At 37.3% G+C, this 25,193-nt stretch overlaps 1 protein-coding gene across 1 annotated transcript in view; it reads left to right on the top strand.

The window, feature by feature from the left end:
• Positions 1-25,193, top strand: part of OSBPL10 (oxysterol binding protein like 10) — a 113,351-nt gene that overhangs the window by 31,963 nt on the left and 56,195 nt on the right. The window contains 2 exon segments of the mRNA XM_030965151.1: positions 847-926; positions 11,937-12,128. Of these exon segments, the coding sequence (XP_030821011.1) occupies positions 847-926; positions 11,937-12,128 (272 nt within the window).

Genomic DNA, 25,193 nt, shown 5'->3' with positions numbered 1-25,193 from the left:
CATGAGCACTTGTTGTTTCATTATGCTTTTCCAATCACTTGAAATTATCAAATGCTTACAATATGCTGCTTTTAATTTAATGATGTCTGTGAATTTGATTAAAATCAGTAAACATTTTTTATACTGAGTCAATAACCATTAAGATACTCAATAGCAGAGGAAGTAAGAGAAAATATTTACTGAAATTATCACCTCTGTATTGCCATTCTTAATGATGATTCCTGCAGTAGTTTAAGAAAAAAAGAAAAGCCTCTCTCCAAAACAGACTTACTGTATTACATAGGAGCCATCTGAGACCAGTCAAACTCTTAAATAATTTTTAAAGCTGGTTTTTAAAGATGTTTGGGGGAAATTCTGTGTCTTTCAGTTGCACGTGAATGACATGGGTTTAGAGAGAGATTTAGTTGAACTCCATTAAAAGAGAAGCACTTAAGTATCTGGGGAACTGGTAGCTTGTCTGGTAGCTGATTGACAACCTGAGTGTAGAGCTTTTATGGATTTAAATGCTGTGGTGTGTTCTTCACAAAGACAGACAAGTAAAGGAAAAGTGGATGAAAAATTTTGAACAAAGTAGTCTTCTTGAGGTAGGTAGTTCTGTGGAAGTACATGTGGAAGAGATAACTATGAAGAAGACTCATAAGCTTATTTCTTCCAAGTGGCCTCTTAAGTACAGGTTTAGATGTGTTACACCAAAAAACTTAAGTGTGTTTATGTAGCATTAATTAGGATTTATACTGCATCCTACTCAATAATTAATCTTTCCCCTTCTGCCCTGCTCTGTCACCTCTTGGGCAAAAGAGTATTGATTTATGTGTGATTGGCTGCATTTTCTTGTTTCTGTTCTAGCTGCTGATGCAAAGGAGAAACAGTACTGGATAACTCAGCTTCGATCCTGTGCCAAACATCACAAGGAAAGTGATTCTAAGGTAAATAATTAAGAGTGAGAAGTAACTATTATGTTTTAAGTGGAGTAGGTGAAGAACAGCATAGCCTGGATGATTGACTCCTGTAAGTAGTGGGTTGATGTTCAGAGGGTTTTGAGTAAAAGCAGCAAGTTGTCATTTGTCACTAATGGAGCAGGATAAGTCAGTTTGGGCGATCCTAATAAATAAACATTTTCCTGTTTATGACAAATTAGTGAAGTGCACAGTTAATTGAGTGGTTGAATCAACCATTTATTAATAAATACTGTATGATGTCCTGATTATTATTTAAAAGTTAATTAATACAGTTTTATTTAATTTTATGCAGCTTAGTGACTTTTATTATAGGAAGCTTCAGATAGATGATATCAGCAGTCAGTCTTCATCGTCTTTACTAAATTGGAAACAGCTCATCATATGAAGAGTTATGTTACTTACTTCTCTTCAGAACTAATTGTCCAGAATTTTTCTCCTCAAACAGCTAAATATTTTGGGCAGGTAAAAAGACCAACTACGTAGACTTGAAAGATAGCAAAATGATGGGTTGAGGCTGTCTCCAACCTCCAAGTAAAAATTGTATGAATTGTGGTGCAGATAAAACCCTTTTTGAAGGAGAATTAAGTAGCTGGAATATTTCAGTACTTTTAAAATTCTTACACACTGGAATTCAATATAGTTTTTATATGGATGTGGCCCAGTACTACTCAGAAAGGTGCAACTCTACTTGATCAAGGTACTCTTACAGTTGCTGTTGATTTGCAGCTCCTGTGCCAGATAATGATGCCAACTTTTTATACTCAATTGCCAGCAAGCAATTATTCCTCAGTATGTTTTCTGGTCACTTCTTAAATGCATTTAGATGTTTAGCATCTATAATTTAACTGAGATGAGGTGGTAAAACTGCTGTTCAGTATATATGACATTGGAGACTTGTGCAATGGCATATTGATTCTTATGCTTCTGTACTCTATTAATTTTCATTTTATTTCTTAATGCTGGTTTTATTTTTATGCTTTTCCTGCTTGTGATAAATTATTCTATTTTAATAGCAAAATCTCATTTAGAATAGCAGTAATTTAGTTGAAGCTGTTCTTTGTGGAACTGAAGTTGGGCTCATATTTCTTCTTTAGGTAAAAACTGTTACACTTGGTAGTAATTTCTGTTCAGACTATCTTTCCATGTTGAGCTCCTTCAACAGGAGTAGTAGCTGCATATTTAGTCCTGGATTAATTCATGTGTCAAGAGAAAAACCTTGGTGTTGCAACAGCGAAAGTAAACAGAAATTAGTAGTGCTCCAAAGAAAGCAAACAAAAATTCAGAAATTATCAGGAAAAAGAAGGGCTAATACTGAGCTTGCTCTAACTCTGTCAAATACTTGTAATGAATACTTTTATCAGTCCCCTTCCATTTCTGAAATGAAAAAATTGGAGTGGGGATAATGAAGTACTTTTCATCATATTTGTTATTCTTCTGTACAGGATAAACTGTGTGATGAAATTTGACTTCATTGTAGTCTTTTTTTTTCTGGTGATGAGAATGGAAAGGGCAAATCAGTATAGTAAGTGCTCTGCAGTGGCTGAATGCTGTTAATAATAATATTGGTATGGGGAGCCTCAAAGAAAAAGGAGTTGAAAACAGGCAAAACAAAAATCCAAAAAAAAAGGCACCAAAAGGACATGAGTAGAAAGTGAAGAATATGTTGGGATGCTTTGGATGCCAGAAGTGTTCAGGGGTTTGAAAAGCATTTGAAAAGCAAAATTTTACCAGAAAGTCTTGACTAAATGAGTGGGAGGCTGGTAAATACAAAGCCAGTTTCTGCCATAGAAGATCTAAGGCACAACTTTTGGAAACAGGAAGGCTTTAGAATGGGGAACATCTCACTGGTCCACTTGTATTCTTGCATAGCGACCAACAATGCTGTGGTTTGCTCCTTGTTCCTGTGCTCATTGTGCATGAAAATAAAAGTATTTCCTGAACTGAGGGGTGGTGGATGTATGTAACAGAGGAACTAAATGGAAGAGTATTTCAGATAGTAGGAAGAGGGTTCTTGCACTTTTCTTTAAGAGTGGTAAGTTTCAGAAACTTGGCATAGGAAGTTGGGAGTACAGATGTATTTTGGAATAGATATGTTTTAATTGGCTTGAATCTGTTGAGTATAAAGCAGAAATGCTGAAGAAAACTATACTTCTTAGTTCTGTGTTACAAATCAGGCTAGGTCACTTTTCTCTTGAAGTATTTGTTACTGAAGTACTTTAAGTTCTCTGCCACAGAGCAAGTAGAGAATACCTATCTCCTGTATTTTTAAACTTAACAATCCAGGAAATAAAATGTCCAGAATTTATGTGCTTCAGATGACACCACTGATGACTCTGCTTCTTGTTTAAGAAACTTGAAGCAATTTTGTGCTTACCTGTTCCTAGAAACTTTTCTTGTGACAAGATTAATCTCTTGTTTTTAATATGGCTTTTTCCTTTTCCCCCTCCTGTCTTAGTATTAGAGTATTAACTGAGAAGAATATTTTGACTGGCTTTAGCATTGCATATAGTGTGAACTTGAATTTCATCTACAAGTAAGATTTTGATTTTCTCTCTGCTTTTCTTTATAAAAGGAAGGGATCAAAAGCTTAAATGCTACAATAATTAGACTTTGGAGATCAGATATCAATTGCAAGGTAACAATTCTTCACAGCAATTCCAGAAACTAGAAAAAAGAAAAAAAAGGCATTTATATTCTTTTTCTTTTATTTTTTTTTTCTTTTCCTCAAAGTTTCTTACTTCATATTCACTGTCTGGTAGGAGATAAGAGAAGCAAGAACTGCTTCATTTCATTGTATTGGGTTTATTTCTTTCTCTTGTAAATGATGGTACTTTATACTAAATGATTATTAGCATGGGAGTGGAGTCATGCTCTTTAAAGTGTTTCAAATTTGCATAAAATAGCATTCTGTTATTTTTGCCACCTTACTGTTTCAGCTTAGGGTCTGGATTTACAAAGAAAGGTCTGTAATGACACAGAGAAGGGTGTATGCTTGACTTACTTTTGCATAATCAAGGACTTCACAAAAATCTGTATTTTTGGGTTTTGTTAAAATAGCTCTACCATTGATAGGACTGTCATGATGTGATTTGTTATTCTGCTGTCAGCAAGGTTGGATCTCTTTATTCCTCTCTCTCTGCATACTTTATACTCTGTAGTAAGTGGGAACTGCCAGTTATCTGTCTCTCATCATGCTGTTATGAACAGGCAGATACTCACGTGTTCTGAGCTTCTGGAGTTTGAACAGAATCCAAGCTCTGTCTCTGCTGGGAACAGCATCTGGGAAGTTGGAGTCTGAGTGTTTGCTCCCAGCTTCTTCTGCAGCTTAAATTCACCTTTTTCATAGGAATACTGAGATGCAGAAATTTCTAGCTGTTCTCGAGGAGTCATACACTTGAATGAGGTAGAATGGGAAGTGAAAAATAGGCAGTGAGTGGTGTATTTTCTGTTATGCAAGTGGGATATACTTTAAATGTGAAAAAACCCAATAATGGGATAACCAGGCAAGCAGTGGGAGGTTTCCCAAGAATACCAGCAAAGTAACTTAGCGACAGGTTATTCATACTGGAGAGAGAACACTTTTTAAAAATCTTGAATAAATATTATTGGAAGGGAATTTGTAGAAAAACATGATAATTTGGAGGATGTGTTTCAAAGCTGAAGCTGTGTCACTGTTTCTGTGAAATACTCAGAGAAGAGCATTCCTTCTGGCTGCACTGGATCTAGATCAGCATTAGTTTATTTTCTTTTTTTCAGCTACTGCCTGCTTCAAAATGCTACTGAATGACTGTTTTTAAAGCTTCAGCTGGGGATTGGAGTGGTGGAGGAAATTAAATAGAGAAGTGACTGAAAAAAGAAAGAAAAGTTTGTATACTAAACACTACTGAATTTAGTTGTGTCCTAATGAATGGTCCAAAGGTGAGCGGTACAGTTAATGAGTGGATGTAACACAAGCTAAGTCTCTGACTTTGTTTTAATTAAATTTTACATGGTAATGATAAAAAAAAAGCAGTAAAAGAAAAGTGTTTGCTGGCAAATAATTCCCATGCTGTCACATAATCTTAATGTTCTTGGTATTCCCATACAAGTCTCATTTCACTTAATTACAGATTGTTCAACCTCCATAAGCGCCAGATCAACTGTATTGGAAGAAATCTTCTATATCTGGATAGGATTGCTGGTTCTTTTAGACTACTCTAAGTGAATATTTTGTACAAGCTTTAATTAAAATATTAATCAAATTTGCATTCAGTGATATAAGGTGCTTTCAAGAAAGAGTAGGCTTATGAGTAATTTTTGTGGTAACTTCCAAGAATAATTTTGTATCCAGAAATTGTCACAAGCTTTTTAGTTCTTCTGTTTCATCCTCCTTTTTTCTTGACTGTTTAATGATGGTAGCTGTAAAAGCACTACTGAAAACAAACACAGGTTTTTAAACCAGCTCTTAATGCCAGTGTATGGACTGGTTGCTGGATTTGCATAAAACCCTTGTATATCTCAGTGTGTCTGTGTCAGGAATGTGACAGGGAACAGAACCTTTACCTTGTGAAGTCACTTCTGTGCTCAGATGGTAACTTTCAGCTTAGGTCTGTGTTAGAATAAGGAGACAGACTCTCTGTTGTTTTACCTTTTTGGTTTTGAGCTGCACAGTGAGTTAGCTGCTTAAAATTGGATGGTGTGGATTCATCTTTAAGCTGAACTCATTTGCTGATTCCTTGCAGCTGTAGATTGCAATCCAATTCCCTTCCTTCTGCTGCCACCTTTTGTGTGGGTTTTGTCATGTTTCCAGTTCTGTATTAACCTGGGCATCAAATGTAGAAAAAATGGCATCCTACTAAAAAGAGCTTAGCTCTCTGACCAGCTCTTTGAGGAATGTGTGTCTCTGGCTCTGGTTCTCTACTGGCTTACCTCCCTGGAGTAATGGTGGGGAAAAAAAAGCCCAAACCTGCCCCTGTCAAGTATCAAGTGCAGTAGCAGTTTGGCTATAATGTGAAACAGCACCTGCAGTAGTGCCTCAATGTAACACTTCTATCAAATCGTTATGAGGCAGAGGTGTAATTATTCTCCACAGCTGGAAGAATCACTATCATGGATCTTTGGTTTTATCAGGTTTCTTTTTGCTTTAGTAATGAATGGCCACAGAGATACCTTTACATTTTTAAGTGGATCATTGGCTGAGTATTTTTAACATCTGCATGGTAACTTTTCATTAAGCCAAACTGGTGAAAATTTCAAGTCCTTTTCAGTGTTGTATTGGTTCTTCTGTGCATGTCAAATTGCCTTCTGAGCTTCAAGTATTCCCTCTGTTGGTCTGCTTGTCTCCTTCCTCTTCTCATCCCTGACCTATGGAAGTCAACTAAAGAATGGCATTTCTAATTAAAGCATACACTGAAATCCTCATAGTAGTGAGGCTGAGAGGGAAGCAGTGCTTGGCTGTTGATAGTTGTGTGTCTGACATCTTTTTTCCTCCCTTTGGAAGCTTCATGAAAATAAGAGTTGTTCACTACTTCTAAAATCTTTCTACAGAAATGGAAGAAAATCAATTTAGGATTGAAGATTCTTGATGAAGAAAAGATTTTATGATAGAAAGATTATCATAGTCTTTTGCTTAAAAAAAAGATACGTATTGCCTTGCTGAAGATGATGAAACAGTATGATATTCTATCAGAAAAGTTAGTACTATAGAGTGGTGCTTGACAGGAGTATGCAAAACATCATAAGCTAGTCCCTGTGTAGTGTTGAAGTTTGGATGTTATGTAGATTCTGTCATTTGCATTTTAATATTTGTGAATGATTATAATGTAAATGAAGCAGAACTGTGTCTAGGTTTATCTTTTATCAGTGTTTGTTTACTTAGGATGCATTGGAAAAGAAGTAAATGGGAATTAAAACACTGAATGGTGGTGTCTCAAAATTGTAATTACTTTCTGATGGTGTGTGACTTCCCATAATTCTCAAGCTGCATGCAGGGATTGGTTTTCTGTGCTGTATATGTGCAGAGGAGTAAAGGAGTGTCATTTTGGTAATTATTATTCAGAGAAAAACATCTGTGACACAGTGCCTGTGAAAATGATGGTTATCAACCATAAGCAGATAGGACAATTCACTTCAGAAATTATTTCATTGATCTCTGGAAAATTGCATTTACTTTCAAAAATAAACAAAATTGTTTGCTTCTGGTAGATGGTGAGAAACACTTCAGCTTCTTTGTGAACAGGAATGGCAATCTCCTGGGAGAATGAGTCATGAAAACATTAGTATAGTTTGAACTTACTGTTCTGCAATTCCATTATTTTAATAGTTAGGATTTTTGATATCCAAATGGAAGCATTCATTATTCTGCTTTTTTATCTTGGGGATGGACAGGCTATTAAAATAAAAATCTTTACCCAAATCTGTTTTAGCTAAGCATACTTTAGCTAGCTTTAGGTCATAAAACCCATATGATTGCAAGTTACAAATTAATCTTTTATTAGCTCCTTTATTATTCTTTTATTGGTTTAATTTTATTAGCAGGTGAAATGTTGGTGCAATGCTAAGGTGTAGCCTCAGGAAAGAAAATTTGCAGTCCTTTTGGGATGCTTCAGCCTGTGGATTTCTTGACTCATTATTGGCACTGTGCATTACTAATGTTGAAGAGCTTACATTTTCCTTTCATCAGACTTTTCGCTCTCTTTTTATTTATTTAGTTGTGAGCCAGAAAGCAGCGAGACCAAAGAAAATGAGATACGATAATAATTAGAGGGGCAGATCAGTCATACGAGCAGTGCTGGGGGAAGAGCAGGGGATTAGGCATAAAGGCCCATCAGTTACTGTCATTGCTTTGATTTCCTGTGAGAGTGACTTTAATGGCTGTTGTAGTATGATTTATAATTAGAGTGCTTTTAGCAGTGGAAAACTTCACATACGTTTTCACATTTTAACAGAAATGGAAAATTCGGATTTTTGCACAGCTGTGTGCCAATGCAAAAAGGATGCTTGTCATTCCCAGTGTTGAATCTCAAGACATTCTGCAAAAGAGGAGTCAAGTATTTGGCTGGGACATAGGTGTTGACAATGTACTGTGAAATTCAAAAGTGCCTGAGGGGCTGAGTGTGCAGTTCCTGGAGAGTCTTCTTCTGGCAGTGACAGGAAGAAGCTGTCAGAAGGAATTGGATGCTTCCCCCATTTTCTTGGATGCAGAAGGCACAGTACTCTGCTGCTGTTCTCTGTGACAGGGGAGTCCAACTTGAAAAGGTTTTGAGTGGTTCCAAAAACTGCCTTCTGCAGACATTCACATGCATACTGGCTGTGACTGATTTTGCAAATTTTAAGTTGCAAATTTTTATGTTTGTCATGGGGCCTTGCCTAGAGATAGCTTCATGGGTAGCCAGAGGTCCTGGTGCTGAGCTCATTTAAAGTTTTTATGTTACTGATGCCCTCTAAAGAATAATACCAGATTTAGGTGCTGGAGTATTTGTGTTGTGGGCTGGTGAAATTTTCTAACATGTTGTTTGGAAATACTGAGTCACTATAGATGGATGAAGGCTGTAAAGGTACAGAAAACAAAGAGGTGAGGAGAGCTTGCTTCTAGACCTGTAGGAGCTGATCATGGACCAATATATTTAGGTCTGATACTTTGTACAGACCATGTATGTGTGAATTCCAGATTGCCAGTCTCCCTGGCTGGATGAGCTCTGTAGGACTGGTGACTCTTCTGTGCTGCAAGTGGAAGCAGAGAGCTCTAGGAGACTCACTGGCAGAGGTGGTCTCTCCCTGCTGATCACAAAGCTCCACGCCTTGCCCTACAACGTGCCGAGGTCTCTGGTGTTGAGATGACCCCGAGGTGTTAGAAAGTCTCTTTTTCCCAGCCCCGAGGCCAAAAAAGAAGACAGGATTCCTCGGCTCTGGTTCTCAAGGTTGTTTATTTTCTCTTATCTAATACATTGTCTTTCTGACCCTCTGAGGTTCTGTCCAGCAGGTTGGGTTGAGGCACACTGACTGCCCTCAGTGTGATGTTATCTTTTTATACTAAAAACTATGTGTACTTTATTTACAATAAATATTTACAAAAAATAATTTTCCAATATCTATCACCTATGTTAGACAGTTTGTCTCTACTGTAAACCAATCCAAAAGTGCCACCATCACAGCAGAAGATGGAGGGCAAGAAGAAGAAAGACAGGACATGCCCAGATTCCTCCATCTTGCCTCTTGAACCCCCATTCCAAATCCCCAAAATTCTACATTTTCACCGTGTGATAAATTCACTAACATTCTACTCAAACCCCTGTGGCTTGTAAATCTTCACACAAAGTTGGTAATTGTTTCCATGGGTTAAAATCGAAGGCACAGGTGTCTTTGACTCCGTGCCAATGTCTGTGAGCCCCCTGCCAGGGTCTCGAGTCCTCCAGGGCAGCCAGTGGAATGTCCTGGGTTCTGACGACACAACAGACCTGAGTGTCAGGCACACCGGGCAGTGGATACATGGGCAGCCCTTGCCAGGCTGTGTGCTTGTCTATGCAGAGAATTGGGTTTATCTAGTGTCCCTATAGCAGGACAGCCTTCTTGAGCACCACCCACTACTGAAACTAGAGATGGGCTGTTTTTTCTCATTGTTCTCTTATGCTCCACTGATCTCCAAACTCCATGCCCTAAATGACTGTTCACCAGAAGTTGCTGTGAGCTGCTACATACCTTGGCAAAACTTGGGAAAAGCAATCTTAAATGCACTGTGGTCCCACAATCTGAACCAGTTCATGGATTTTTCCGTATATGTAACTTTTTTTACATGCAGATCTATAGCTCTCCCTCAAGAAAATAAAATCATAGCAAAACTTTACCTCTCACAGAATTTTTTTTTTAAATGGATCTAGTGGTAAAACTCAGTTTTACATGGCTGCTGTTAGTCTGAACAGCAGCCAAACTATTTGTTTGATCTGTTAGGATTTGTTTAGCTATACGAAAGTAGCAGCTATGTATTTTTATTGTTGTGATAGTATGATACTAAAATGTCAGTGAATCTCAAAAGAGTTCATTCTAAAACAAAATCAACTTCTATTAATCTAAAAGAAAAGTTGATTTTTCAATGAAAAAAATAAAATTATCTTGTTCTACCTCTACACCCTAACTTTAGTTTAGATGGTATTCTGATACTAGTCAGTTTGAAGAACAAACATTAGTGAAGTATATTCCACTCATATACTCAGAACACCCTTTTTCTGTGGAATATATGTTTGAAAAAGGAAATTCAGTTTCCCTCATCCCCTTCTTTCTCCCAAATACCTTTTCCTCTGGCTCTTAATTTAATTGTAGTTATGTCTAAGCTCTTTCAAATGGAAGATGGATTATAAACCTGGCAACCTTCTGTGCCCTTCTGACAAATTACAACTCGTGCTGCTTTTTTGCCTTAGAGTCAAATCCAGTGTTAATGCAATTGTGATTTATCAGCCAGGGTGGATAATTTTTTAAAATATGCTTATTATTGTAATCTTATTGGCCATGGTAGCAAAGAATATATTAATTTCAAAAACAGTCAGACCATCATTCTTGGAAGCATTTGTAAATGTTAAATCTAAACCAATGGAATAATAATTATTTCTATGAGATTAGCAGCTCTTTGCACACTGGCAATGTGATAACCCATTTTTTAAACCTTCAAAAAGTCTAGAGTCTAGTTTTGTGTGGTGGTGGCAATGGGATTTTGTTACTTGTTTCACTCCTTCTCCTTGGCAGTGCCAAATAATCTGCCTTGTCCTTTACAGTCAGTGTGGTGGTAACATGAGGCCTGACTTCACTTGCAGTGCTAGTTGGAATCTGTTCACCTCAGTTTGAAGATTACCATAGAATTGTAAAAAGTAACATGGAAGGTATAAGAAGAGAGATTATACCCAAGGAATATTTTTGTGTAGGAATACTTTTGTGTAGCAGGCTCAAGAGAAGTACCTGGTGTTAATGGTGATTGTCAGCAATGTTGTAGGCTGCCATTGTTATCTGTGCAGGTTTTGAAGGAGAGGTGGAAAGGTGTTTTACTCACGGGGCTATGTATTTTCTTCACTATCTTGAAGTGCTACTTAATGTTACTCTCCGGATTAGTTTGTGTTTCCTGAAGTAAAAGTTACTTTGTTTCAGTTTTAACCTTATAGATGCAATCAACTGTTCGAATAGAAGGGAAAGACTTTTTCATATTGCACTTTTATATATGATGTCCCATGGTGATCTGGTGCCCATCTGAGCTTGACTGAGAATTGGTGTCCTATAGACCTCCAGGATAACTTGTGTTTGAGGTCTTTGGAAAGCAAACTGAGATAGCAGCACTGACAGATGGGTAGATAAAAAACAAGTGTCCCGACTGATTTTATAGGTTGTATGTTAAAAGTATTCATACTGCAGATACTGTTGGAGATTCATTTCTGGCCTTTTCTGTGTATTGGGTTTATCCCAAGCTTACTCCAAAATGCATTCATTTCTTTAAGACAAATTTTGTTTCAAATGTTAATATTTAATTGGTGTGTGGATTTGCCTTGCCAAAATTGAACCTCCTCTGATGTTGAGAACAGTACTACGCTGTTTCAGAAGTTGATCAAATGAAAGCGTTAAGATTTTTTTTTCCTTGCTGTTCACACCAGTTTGGTGAATGGTAGGTCAATGGTTTCATGAAAAATATTTGTATTTGCATTGTTGTGTTTCTGTCTGCAAAGTCTTTCCTAAGCTTTCCTAAAAAGTAGGATTGTAAGAACTAAGCAGCATATTATTATGTAAGAATTTGTGAAGATATTTGCAAAGACCAATTACAGGCGCACCAAGAAACAAAGGTAATAGCTCTAATGTTTCCAAGAACATCTCCTGAGCCATGCGTATGGTTCAGAAGGAATAAATCAGTTACACCTCCAGATTTAGATTTGTGAGAAAAGTAGAACAATACAAATGTATAGCCTGAATTGTAAATTTTTGCTTGTGTAAAGGTTGCTAATATCACAATCCTATTGCTTGTTCTAGAGCATCTCATCCTCACGAAGTAGAAGCTCATCTCTGCTGCCACCTGGGACAGCTAATTCTGCATCTCCCAGTGGCCAGAAACATATGAATCAAAGTGGGCCAACTGTTGTAACCATCACACATCACAAATCACCTGCAGCTGCTCGAAGAGTGAAGAGCCAGAGATCTGGTCAGCTCCATGAAGTCCGAGAGGTAAGAGAGAAACATCTGCTGTTTTGCTATAGCTTGGAAGTGCTTATTTTGCTTCACAATAAGCAATTGAGTCTGACAAGTTAACAATTCTCTTTGTTTCCTACTTTACGACTGCTTTGTTTTGATCCCCTTGCTGAGCAAGAGGTGGGCTTTAGTTCTGGTTCAGCTTCAGGTCAGGTGTATGCAGATTTTTTTATGCTGATGTTAAAATAGGTGTGTGCACATGCTTGAAAGTGATACTTCAACATCTCCCAGGCTTTGCAGTGGTGTTGCAGGACTGGAGGAAAATCTCTTTGAAGCTGCATGCAGCAATATCTTTCAGATTGGAAAGTGGGCCCTGAAGCGTTTAAATATATCTGGAAAAAACCTACTTGAATAAGTCTGATGAAAGCGTGATGAAGGCGTAGCTCCCCACACTCAGCAGTTTGTTGCTATGCTGCTGTAGTCTTAACTTTGTGTCAAGTTTATATTGCTGGCCTTGCAGAGGAAAAATGGTTCATCTGTATCAAATGCATGAAAACCAAAGAAGAAAGCTGTTTCTTTTAAAGACTGTTTGTGCCAGTGTTTAAGAAATTTAACTCATTCCGATTTAACTCTGTCTTTCAGACAACAAAAATAGTACAGAGTTTTAAGCTTAAATAGTATGGCAAATTTTCACAGAACACACTTTCACCTTTCATCTCTTACTCTCTTTTGCTTTGTCTTTCATGTTAAGAATTTGAATAAATTCTTGGGATATGCTCTGAATGAAGCCGTAAATTGTACATCCTGAGGAGGAATGCTTGTTTTTCTTCTAGTAAACATTAGAAATGAAGAACTGGCTGTCTGAATGTCACCCACATTTTCTTTACATTAGAGAAAACACACATCTGTCTATTTTTTATAAAAATATCCTGTCTTTGTCTACCAATCATCTCCCCCAGGTTACTCCTAGCAGGCTAAATGTATTTGCACTCATACGTTGAATTCAGAGTGCACCTTAAACCTACTAATAAAATCAGCAGTGGGAGTGGTTGCAATTTTGTCAAATGGAGCTGAGTAAGGCTGAAAGCTATTTGAAAGGGAGTATTAGTGTATGTGCTGATCATAATAAGTTGGGAAGAGAAAAAGCCATCAGTTGCAAAGAATACACCTGGAAGAAATAAATACTAAGGTATAGTAAAATAATGAGGAAGAGCTCAGGTATCATCCCTGCAGAAAGGGCCAGTGAATTGCTGACTCACTTGTTTGTGGTGCATTGCAAGGTGATGTCATTCCAAAAAAGGTAACTATTGCAGGACTTCCGGCTGTAATGATGGAAGGTAATTATTTTGTTTTGCTTGATGTGAATGGTACCTTTTAGAGGTCTGCAATAATAATGAAAAAAAAAAACCTCAGACATAGAGGATACAATAATGGCTGAAAGAAATGAGTGCTTTTCAGGGAGAGAAAATGGTACTAAAATGAATGATGCGTAAGCAAAATTTCACAAGACAATGTGTGAAGTTTACCTTTTTATGTGTTGGATATTTTGTGTGTGTGTGCTGCTTCCTAAAGAACAGCAAACAGTGGAGAAATCAGACCTTCTGCCCTCTTTGCCAGTCTTGTGTAAAAAGTGGCTGCTTAACTGATGTTGTTTCCATCTTGTGAAAGACTAAGTCTGTTTTTTCCAGATTAAGGAAGTACATTTTATTTCAACGGTATGCTCTGTGCACTTCCTTCTCCCCCATTTTCCAGAGTGAACAAAACAGACTTGGATATATGATACCTGTGTTTTCAGGAAATATCTTTGTTCCATGTATGAGTCAAGCAGTGACTGTTGAAATTTATCAGTGAAGAGATATGTCCAGAGCCCCTCACAAAGGTGTGCTTAAATCTGTTCTAGTCCTTTTTTTAAATCTGAAACAATGAAAAATAGGAGCTAAAAGTACAGTGAGAGAGAGTTAATCCTTTCCTCAATGCCCAAATCTTTACTTTTCATTTGAAATTTCTTTGGTATGATCTGGATGAAGGGAAGAGACTGCAGAAGGATTATAGATCAATTCTAGTGTTGCCCTGATTGAGCGATGCAATTGAAGCTTTGACATGCAAATAAGTTTTTAAAAATTGTTCTATAAATAGGACTGCATTAGCTAATTTTGCACCTTATAAATACAGTAGTTGAGTCAATGTAAAATGTTGACCTGCTTCTGGAAAACGAGAGGAAGCATGTGTGTTTTAAATTTCACTACAATGTTGTGCTATGGTAGTGCTACCATGTTATATGTGAGAACTTTGAAAAACAGGAATGCTGCAAAGAGGGGCATCCTTCGCTTGGCACGTGTGGTGTTTGCTAGCTGGGACAGTGTTCCTGAGAAAGCAACTTGAAATTGCTTCTCAATTCTGAACTTTCTTGGTCTGGCCATATTATCTGGAAAAAATGAGGTGTATCTCCACATTTCAAATAGCAGAATATACTCCTATATTTTATATAATGCAAGATGTTTGGTAATACTTGATTGTTCTTTTCCCCCTCTTTTCACTTCATAATAAGAATAAACAAAACAGCAAGAATAAACAACAATGTTTCCTTCTGTGGTTTGTTCTGGTTGATTTAGTTTGATTTTTAATAGGCTAGATAATTTTAGCATGAAACTAATTGCAGCAAAGAGGTCTATTTAGCACCAAACTGATAAGCAAAATCATATAAATGTAGTAGATACAACTGTCTAGGTCTGCAAAATAACACATGAATCAAGTGTTTGGAAATTGGAATTTCAATTATTTTACAAATTTTGGTTAGTTAAAATTGAGTATAAGTATGGAGCTTTTGACTGCTATTAAAAATTTATGTTTTAATACTTGCCCTACTTTTGTATAGTGTTGAATGGAAAAGGAACTCAGGAGCATTACTTTTCAACATAATGTAATTTTTTATTCTGTTTAATATCTCTTAAATCAGATTTTTGCTTATATTAACTTGGTGTTAATAATGCAGTCCACACTGATTTATGGAATGTTACATCAAAACTAAAATTAACTGTACATTAACTTGTGAGAAATGATCTGCATCGTGTTGCACTTCATGCAGAATTATTAGAGATCCTGCCTCTTTATTTGGACCATAACTTAGCATTAAAGCACTACTTTGAGCTAATTTTTAGTAAGTGATTTTATGGCAAACTAAGTCTCTGTGGTCTTGAAATTTAATTCTGTTTTTAAAACTGTGTATATTATTATCCTGTTAGAAATTTATGATTAGAGTTATGCTTTCAGATTTCTTTACTGTAGGTGGTTAAAATCAACCAGAAAGTTAAGCCAAGTGGCCACATCACACTTCGTATTAAATTTTAGCTGTCACTGAACTAAATAATAGTGACAGAATGGTCAGAATGGTGTTTAATTTGGCTGAGAGTGTCTGACTCTTGTACAACCTCTGCCAGTGTTACAATTGCTGTTAAAGAACCAAGTGTGTGAAGATTTTGTAGTGATTGATTTTAATTATTTGCAGACATTTACAGAAATAAAACTAAAAAGAAGTCCAGAGAAATATTTTTTCCCACAATTTAAAAAAAGCCAATGAAGATTTTCTGATCACTTTGAAATGTGTTTGTTACAACTTTTGGTACCCTGACTAGTCATCAGTATGGGTTTCTGAACATTTGGTACAGGGAGATCCAGATTTCACAGGGCCTCTACCTGTGTAACATCTCTTTTGTGTGCCAGTTGGCAGTCCTAGAACTTGGAAAGGACTGCTTTTTGATAAGATGACAGTCCTACTGCTTCTTGCACATCCTTTTCCATACATAAACAGTTACTATTTGATTACTGCAGGAATTACACAGCTAAGTGATAGTTCTTTGCTTTCTTCCTTACAATATGGGGAAATCTAGGACTTGCAGGTAGGGAAGGTTTAACAGCAATTTTGTGAGGCAACAATTTTATGTGGTTATTGGGAAAATGAGATGATTCTAAAACACTTCTGAGGGTTTTTCAAGTGAGAAATGAATGTCTTCAGGTCACTGTAATATTTGGATAGCAAAGTTAGGAACTGTGACTTACTACTGTTAGCAAAAAAGCATGCTGTTGTGTGTGGAGAAGTGTTTGCTGTGTCACAGAATTATAGTGCTGCACAGGCAGCATTGTAGGTAACAAAGGAGATGTGGTACTTAAACCACTTGGGGAAGCATTAAGACTTGCAGGACTTTCACAGGTGTGAACTTTATCTGAAGACTACACTAAGGTGTGTGTTGATGTTAAAGCTTTGTAGTAAATGCTTAAGCTGATAGTGGGGGAAATCTTGATGGTTTTTGACCTATGTCAGATTTTACTTTGCAGCTTTGAAAAAGTCAGGTTTTGCTTTTTATTTCAATTTTTTTTGTCCTCCTTTTTTTTTTCTCTGAAAGCATGTACTTGGAAAGGTCAGTGGATAAGGAATAATGTGAGTCCTAACAAAAAGATTGCTGTAGCTCTAGATATTTGGCATAGTGTTGAGGTTCTGTGGGGATGTGCAATAAGGGTGCATGAAAAAAAATGGATTCAGCTCCTTGAACGGGACATCATGCTTAGACAGTGTGCAGTATGCACAAAGACCATTTAAAAATCCTCGTAACAATTTAAGTGGTTTTGAATGTATGTGCCTAATTTTGTGTAAAATTACTTTGTATAAGTGGGGAGAAATGCTGTATATTAGATCATTGCTTTCACTGCAGTTCTCACCTTGATTTTGGAGTGCCTGAAGATGAGAGCTAGCTTTTTAACAAAGATGACCTTTAGGTCTGCATGAGTAATAAATCAAATATTTGCTTTTAGGAGATGAAAATGATCTCATATTCACCTAAGGTGTGGAGGTAGGATGGGCTGCTAAACTGTGCTAACTTCAGTTTTCTGGCCTAGTAATGTGGGTGCTTTATAGGGGAGAGCTGGTGACTGTGGACTGCAGCTAGAGTAGCGCTGCTCAGGTCTTGTTGCTGTGCCTTTGCTAGTCAGGTATAAAACTAGTTACCTAAAATCATGTCCATTTTTCCTCCTAAATATGTTTTAGTATAAGAAGGTACTTTGTGATGTTTTCTTTGTGGCAGTTTGTGGTTGATTCTTTTAATTAGTCTTCTTGCATTTCAAAACCAGTGTAGTAAATACACTCTAGACAGATTTCTCAGTTGGACTGACCAGGGCATTTCATCTCTCATAGATACTGTAGAAAGTGTTTATACTGTTTCAGTTTTGAAATCCAAGTGTCCCGTATTCTGTTCATTTTAGGAAATAATACAGTGATACAGTGAGTGGCAATTTTGGAAAAGGAAGGGAGAGTACACACAGGAGTAGCCTTTGTGAGTTACAGCTCTCCAGTTTTTCCTGGACTTGTATTTAAAATATCTTCCTCCAATCCCCCACTATACATAAGAAATTAGTGAAGGCTTATCCTATTGATCATCTTCTATCAAGTATGTCATAACATGTACAAGATAATTAGTCTTTAGTTGTAGATGGATACTAATCAGAAAATGAGATATGTTACTGAAGAGGTTACATCCTCATGACACTGCATCTATACTTTATATGGATTGTATGTATTACACTTCCATTTGTCTGCAAACTCACTGTCCGAAAATTTTCACTTTAACTATCTGGGTGGGAAAAACAGAAGAATGTCTCCACTCTAAAAGAGGTAATGTAAAAGTGCTTGGAAAAGAACTCAGACCAAAACCAGCTATTTCTCAGAAAGCAATGGATACTTCTTGGCTTGAAGAAAAGTGAAGCAGAAGAAAAGACAGCAGAAAACCTTTGTGTCACTTTTGTGTCTGTCTATACAAAGTGAATGAGGCCTTAAGCCTTAATTCAGTAAATTCATAGTTATGTGGCACAGAACATGGTAGTGTAACTTATTCTACAGCTACTACTGTTTAACTGTGCTTAGACACACTTTGTGAATTGAGAAGTGTTGTGATACAAATTTGTGTTACAGGTACATTTAACAGCTCAGTTGCAGCTGAGCTCCTTGATACCAAAAGGATTGCATCCAGCTGGGTTTCAACAGGAGCCATTATGATTTGTTTAGAGGCATTAAATCTGTAGCAGTATAAACCAGTTTCATACCTAACATGAGGTCTAGAAGGGAAAGCTGCAGGTGTTACCTCTGCACTTTCTTCTGAATTGGTGTTGGGCCCGTTTCTAGAAACCTGCTATACTTGGAACAGTGTGAAAATACCAGTGTAAGCACACAGAAATGTTCTTCTGGCCATACAGCAATGTTTGTGTGATTGCCTGCCCTTCATGTCCTCAGAGAGAAAAGCAGATTGGAGAGCATGTAGAACAGATGCAGTTATTTTTTGCCTTCTGTGGCACTTTCTTTGGAGGCCGTTTGTCGTGTCTATAGACGTCTCTTCTCCTGTGTCTGCTTATTCTATCTCAGGTTAGCTCTGCTAAGATCAATAGAAACATGTCTCCTAGGGGAGTAAATGGGATGCTTGTATCTCTGACAGTGTCAGTCTAGTACTTCCCAGAGTAGTAAATGTACATGTGCTTATAAAAATTATTCAGTGTCTCACTTTGGGGGTGAGGAGATGGAAATTATTCTAATACTGTAAACTGGCTGTTACCATTACATAAACATGACCTGAATACTTCTCTGATCTCTGAACCTTTACCTTGTGTTTGCAATATGTTTGAGGTCACTAAGAGTGCATATAAGTAGCATCTTCCTAAACTGCACTTTGTTTTGTGCATTTGATTTTGTATTCATGTGAAAGTTGAGTCATCCTGGGTTCCAGATACCCAGGCAGGGAGAATTAAGGTTGCTATGGGAATCATAGAGCAAATGTTCTACTGAAATTACACTGTTTGTCCATATGGGTTATGTCAAGAATGAACCTGCCTCATTATTTTTGATATTTCCTTCTACCAGCCTCCCCTTCAAACCTGAACAATATGAGTTATACAAACATGGCTTCTTTTCATATTTTTTCAGCCTGTAGTTTCACAGTAATTGAGCATGTGCAAAGATGATAATTTTCCGTCATTTAATAAATGGCAATTAATAAATTAGGGATAATACAGTACATATGATAACTACATTCAGAGATTGCTGCAGCATTCATTTTCTTAAGCAGTTGCAGAGAAGCCAAGATTATTCTTTACAGTTATTAAAACATTTAATTACATTTCAAGTAAATGGTAGGTTCCCAAGGGATCCTGAGAGATGTTACATTTGAAGGGAATTCAGTCTCCAGTTTCTGTGTGCCTTCAAAACTGCCACTTAATTCTGCTTTATGTACAAAATTCAACTGTTTTATCTGCACGTATAAAACAGCATAGCCTATCATACACATGCATGCATTTTTTGAAAAGTACAGGATGGTTTTCTTTCACAACTCTAGCACAAATGCTGCAGTAGTTTAAAATCAGAGTTCTCGATTTGAAAATGAAGCTTTAAAAAAAAATATTAATATAAAAATATAAAGAAAAGATAACATAATTCAGTAAATATTTTCTTGGATGAGGATATCACATCTCATGGTTTTGTTTTCAGTGCAGGTTTCTGGGTGGCTGGCTGATGCAACAGTGATTTTCACAGCAAACTCTGAACAAGGGTGACAAGGGGCACCTTCTGCAAGTCTGTAATGCAAATTACTGCTTCCAAGATACATGGGCCATTTTGTTAACCCACACTTACATGCTATTTTTATTGAACTAAATAGAAGGTATTTTTGAATGTTCTCAGTGGTAATATATGACAATGTAATATTAGGTGGCTAGCAAGGTTTCAAATACTAAGTACAGAAAGTACTTCTATAAATGCCCTCAAGAAGAAAGTAACCATAGAAATGGCTCATATATTTTAAGCATAGCATTAAGTTTACATTATTATACACGTTTATTGAGGGCTTACTGTAATCTTCAGCTCCTTGTGTAGCACTTAAAGTACTGAAGGCTACTCTAAGAAGCCCAGGAAGCATTTAAAGTTTACAACAAATGTGAATTGTAAGCCCTGTAACTCTTAGTTATTTAACAAAGACCTGATCTCTGACAGCTTTTGCTGCATGTTCTTACCGTGTAATGCTTGTCTTGCAGGTGTTGAATGCTTTGGAAACTGTGCTACAAGGGTGCTTTTCAGCAGCAGCTGCTTACCTGCTTCTTGCCTGCAATTCTGATTTCTGACAGTATGCTTTTAAAAAATGGCCAGTAAGACAATAGCTAGCAACATCTCATCCAACAAGCAAACCTGAACTACAGCTGCCCTAATCTGACATATGCTTTAAAGTAGCATATAAGAATAAAATAATAATATAATAATAATAATAGTAAAATATTTGGAGTTCTTTTTCCCAGCACCAGATGTTCTAACAGAAACCTGTGCCTCCTTGAAGCTACTAATTTTGAAATTTATGTAATTATTCAATATTTATTTGTAATTTATGTTCAACATGGCCTTTTCTCTTCTGAAGACTAATTTCACTTCAAGTCCAAAACCCACCTTTTATCAGTTGTGTCCTATGTTGCAGTAAACTGATAGAATTTTCCTGTGATTGCTTATGTTGACCTAATGGCTAGCAGCAACATTTTCTGAGCACTTTGGAATGCTTGAAATCACAAATGAGCCTAAATTCCTGATAACCATAATATGCTTTCCAGATCAGGGCTATAGCTGTTAACTTCAGCAAAATGATCCTTCTGAAGCATAAGGAAAACTGCTACTCAGGGGAGCCCACGGAATAACATCTGCCTATGAGTAACGTTTAATGACAAAAATAATGACTTTGCAAGGTAATTTTTTATAGTAAAATTGCATAAGAATAAATTCCCACAAAGTTATTTTTATAGACTGCTCTCAATGCTGTATTCTGTGGTTTAAAATAGAATTGTGTGCTTCCTGCTTGGCTAGATGGCAGCCAGCTGCCATCCAAGATTTACTTGAATTTGTGCACTCCCTTTTGCTTCTCTAATTTTTTGGTTCTGGATTGCTGAAAGCAACTTGAGATGGGGGGAACAACCTTGGGAGCTGCTTTTTCTCTTCCCTGTGGTTTTTCCTTGAGATCCCAAGTCTCTGGTCCCATTGAGTTGTGTTTGACAGTAAAAGCAAAGTCTCAGTAGATGGCTTTTAGTAGGATGTGGTTAGTAGAAAATACTCAAGAAAAGGGATCATGGTGAGGGAACCCAACAACTTATTAGTTGTTTTTGTACAAAATGTCATGTATTAACCGGGTACATGGAGTATTCACAGGAAGCTCTAACACAACAGGCAAAAGAGGAAAACCGTCATGTCTCCTGCAACAGGCCCTGATGCCCTGACACCTCCCTTCGGAAGCAAAGTGACCAGTGCTAGGTTGATACTGATAATTTTGCAGAAAAATAGCTTACTCTGATTTGTGGGAAAACACAGCAGTTATTGATACATTGATTTGTCTGAATCACATGCTTTTACTTGTGTACTTCTTATGGTAGCCAGCTCTTTCTAAAAAGATTTCACATTTCACCTAAAGACTTGTGGAGTGATTCCATGAAACAGTCCAAGACAGCTGACACTATCAGAGGAATTTATTTTTCTCTAGTGTTTTAGTACTTTGGTTTCTTAGTAAATTTTTCTCTTCCACAGGGAAAAAACATGCAGTTGATGTTGTTTTGTGAGGGAGAAGTGCTTTCCTTCAGATTTAGGCAGCAGGAAGGTATTCTCAGAATAATTAAAAGATTTTGGGAGAATGACAGGAAAAGCATCCCTCCCCTCCCATTTTTTCCCTCCCGTATAATGAAGCCACTCATGGAAAGCTGAATATATATTAGAGTACTGATTAAGACTAAAAACATCCTCTGGTTTAGAAAATCCAAGATTCTGTCTGCTTAAATATTCTCTGAATATGAATTTTTTGTCCTAGTCTGTCAGCATGGACACAAGGTCTTTTCCTCACCCCTGCCCCAGTTGCCTTTCTATCATTCAGTAACTCATTTCTCAGGTGAGGAGGATAGATTGAATACAGAAAACATGCATTTAACCTTATGTCTGGGGCTTTGGCCTGACAGAGGTGGGCTGTTTTGCTGAGATTTCTGGAGGTATTCTCAGGGATCCTGCCAGAACTGCTCTGATCCTCTTTACTAACCATTTGTGTTGCAAGGGCTGTGAAGCTCTCTGGTGTCTCTCTGCTTCCCAGGTTTAAGAAGTGGACTTCTTTAGAGACTCAGAACACTCAGATTGTCCTTGGGAGTGTCTTGCATCCAAATAAAATGTCTTCATGAAGTCCCAGAGGACACTGGCCATTACAGATATCATGTACTTTTTTGGTGTTTGGAGATGGATCTGTTAAATATATCCCGTCTTTCATTCTTCTGATCAGAATGATGCTTTTGTAAAACAGGTAGTTAAGGTAGGTCAGCTCCCTTTCTTGCTGAGCTTCTGCCTATTTTGGAGGGAGGAAGGGAGGAGCTTTCTCTCATGTACCTGAGCTGCAACCAACTGATAATTTCTTGGGAGGGTAGATTAATTTTCCTCCTCTGCCACTGCATGGAATATTTAAGGCTTCCAGACCATTCAGCAAAAAAGACCTGTGTCCCCCTTTTCCTCTCTCCCTCAGATCTGGTAATTTCATGGACTAAAGCAATAGGATTCAGACCTACAAAATATGAAGTCTTACTATTGTAGCTCTGCAACTAATAACAAGGGAGCTTGGAGGTGTGATTAATAAGCTACTGGATAGTAGGCCAGTGAGATGTTTGTAGTTCATCAAATGATTAATGACTGCTGCCTGTGCAAAAGAGAATTATATTATATTGTAAGGATATGCAGTAAGAGTCCAGGTTATAGAATTTGAAGATACAAAATAGGAATCGAATGTGTAAAAAAAGGAGCATAGTTTCATGTTTAGCATATGAAAAAATTAACTAGCCAATTCAAAATTTTCCTGACAGATGTAGGTAAATAAGAGCTGCTCTCTGGAGAGTAAACCCTGTGCTGAGGTCTGTGGAGAGCTCATAGCCCCAGGAGGTGCTGATGGCAACCAGTGGGACATCAGCAGATTGGTAAGAGTAGCTGAGAACAGGAAACAATTGAGCCAGCCTGCCTCCTCCACTCCCTGTTTTTCTGGTTGTCTTAGACTTGGCTTTTAGACTCAGTCCTGATGACATTTGATGTTTACTCTGTAAGGTTTTCCTCACAAGGAACCACCCTGTGGAGTGCGTGGTGAGAAGACTGAGCACAAAAAGCCAAAACAAAACCCCAAAGGAAATAATGTTTTGTTAGCTGAGACAATGAAGATATGTAGCAACTGACTTTCCAGTTTTTCCCGTAACAGATTGTGGGTTCCTGGTTAGGGAAAAGATAACAAAATAACAAATGGGGGTGGAGAGAGCTTGTTTTCATTCTCCTTTGAGGGAAAAAATTGAATCGTGACAGCAGAGGCAGGGACTGAAGAGAAGAAATGTGCCTTGGTGATTAGCTTCCATCCTGATTGTCAGAGGTATAGTTCTGTTTGTTCTGTTACTTTTTGTGTCTCTGTCTGCAAATTACATGCCAAATGAAAATTAACTTGCTCCTTTGAAGCTTTGTTGATAGGATGTATGTGTGTGAGCCTTAATAACTATTATACAACAAGTCAGTCCAATTTTAATGTTCATTGTTTGCATTGTTAAAATAATTGAGGTCAAGCTGGCTGCTACCCTGAGGTGATGATAATGGAGAATTTCGTGCTTATTCCCGGTAATGGGAGGGAAGCAGTAATCAGGAAAGGACTGCTGATGCGGATGTCATTATCTGCTTCCATCTTTCCAAGGCGCTTTCAAAGTATCTCGCTTGGTGTTCTAGGATCTTTCCTTAAAACATTTTTTGCCATTAGCGTAGTAATGTTCGCAGAGGCTACTGTGGGTCTTATTCCAGATGGAATATTTGTGGGCAGAATTCTTTCCTGTTTACAGTTTAAGGATGTTCTTTTCGGTCTGAAGGTCAGGTTTTATTGCAGGCGAAGTGTACAGATATGTTACTGGTGGTCATCTGGTCCTGTACCTGTTTCTACACTAGACACTTTAAAAGCTGAAGTGCAAAATTATCTTGATAAGAGATTTCTGTTAGCTATTGGAGTACTTCCAGCAGCAACCTCTATTCTTAGTTATTTCATCTTAGTTATGTATTAAGCTGTGATTTTGTCTTCCTGGCTTGCATGCTATAGATGGAATCCCATGGCAAAATCTGTTATGTGACTCTACTGAAGAAAAAAGTGAAGTCTGTAAATCCTTGTAAATCCTTGTCAGAAAATGTCTTTTGTCAAGTAAGATGGACATAGCAAGTAACCTTGAGTAGTGTGAGAACTCTTCTCAGTAATTTAAATCAAGGCAAAAGTTCACTTCCTCTGCTGTGGTTATGCTTAACTCAAAACAACAGAACATTTGAAAAAACCCCCACTTTTACTGCATTTTTGTGAGTTACCTTCATTTGCCAGACATCTCAGTTGGTGAGGTGTTCTTTCTGAGCTGATGATTAACAGTATTTACAGTAGTCTTGCATGTGTGTTGATGCTCTTTCCTTTTTCAGAATAAATAGTGGAAAGCGGGCAAGTTTAATGGGAATAGTGTTGGATTTGTGAATATGAGCTGAATCGGTAGCTAGGGCGTCCAATTAGTGACTGGTGTGATTGCTTTAGTGGCATAGGAGTTCCAGGTATCAGTATCTTGCATTTTGATGTATTCTTGATAGATGCATGTGTATATATATATATACATATATTCTACTTATACTGACTGTTTTAACTTTTGATTTTTGCATATGACAGTTTGTAGTGTTGATGAAATACAGGTCAAGATTGCAAGAGGAGTCCTTGCTCAATGTCAGAATTGATGACTGTGTTAGGTTCATGTGGCAACACAGTATATCACATTTACAGTGACTTAAAAGGTTTTTGTTTCTTGTGTGTGGACTCTTCTGTTCCTCATTTGCTTTTAAGAAAAAAGATGTTTTCTGTGAAATAAAGGAAAAAAAAATTCCAAACTCCCGTGAAATCTGCTTGTTTAACGATGGTAAAATGTCCTGGCTCATACATCACTTGTGACTTATTCTAGAGTAGTTTGAAAAGCTGGTCTCACCTCCTGTCCTTTCCTGGTGTTTTCTGAAAAGTTATTTTTCTGGTACTA

Source organism: Camarhynchus parvulus, chromosome 2, assembly GCF_901933205.1.
Source record: "Camarhynchus parvulus chromosome 2, STF_HiC, whole genome shotgun sequence".
In the NCBI taxonomy this organism is placed as follows: domain Eukaryota; kingdom Metazoa; phylum Chordata; class Aves; order Passeriformes; family Thraupidae; genus Camarhynchus; species Camarhynchus parvulus.
This window is presented reverse-complemented; position numbering and strand designations above follow the sequence as displayed.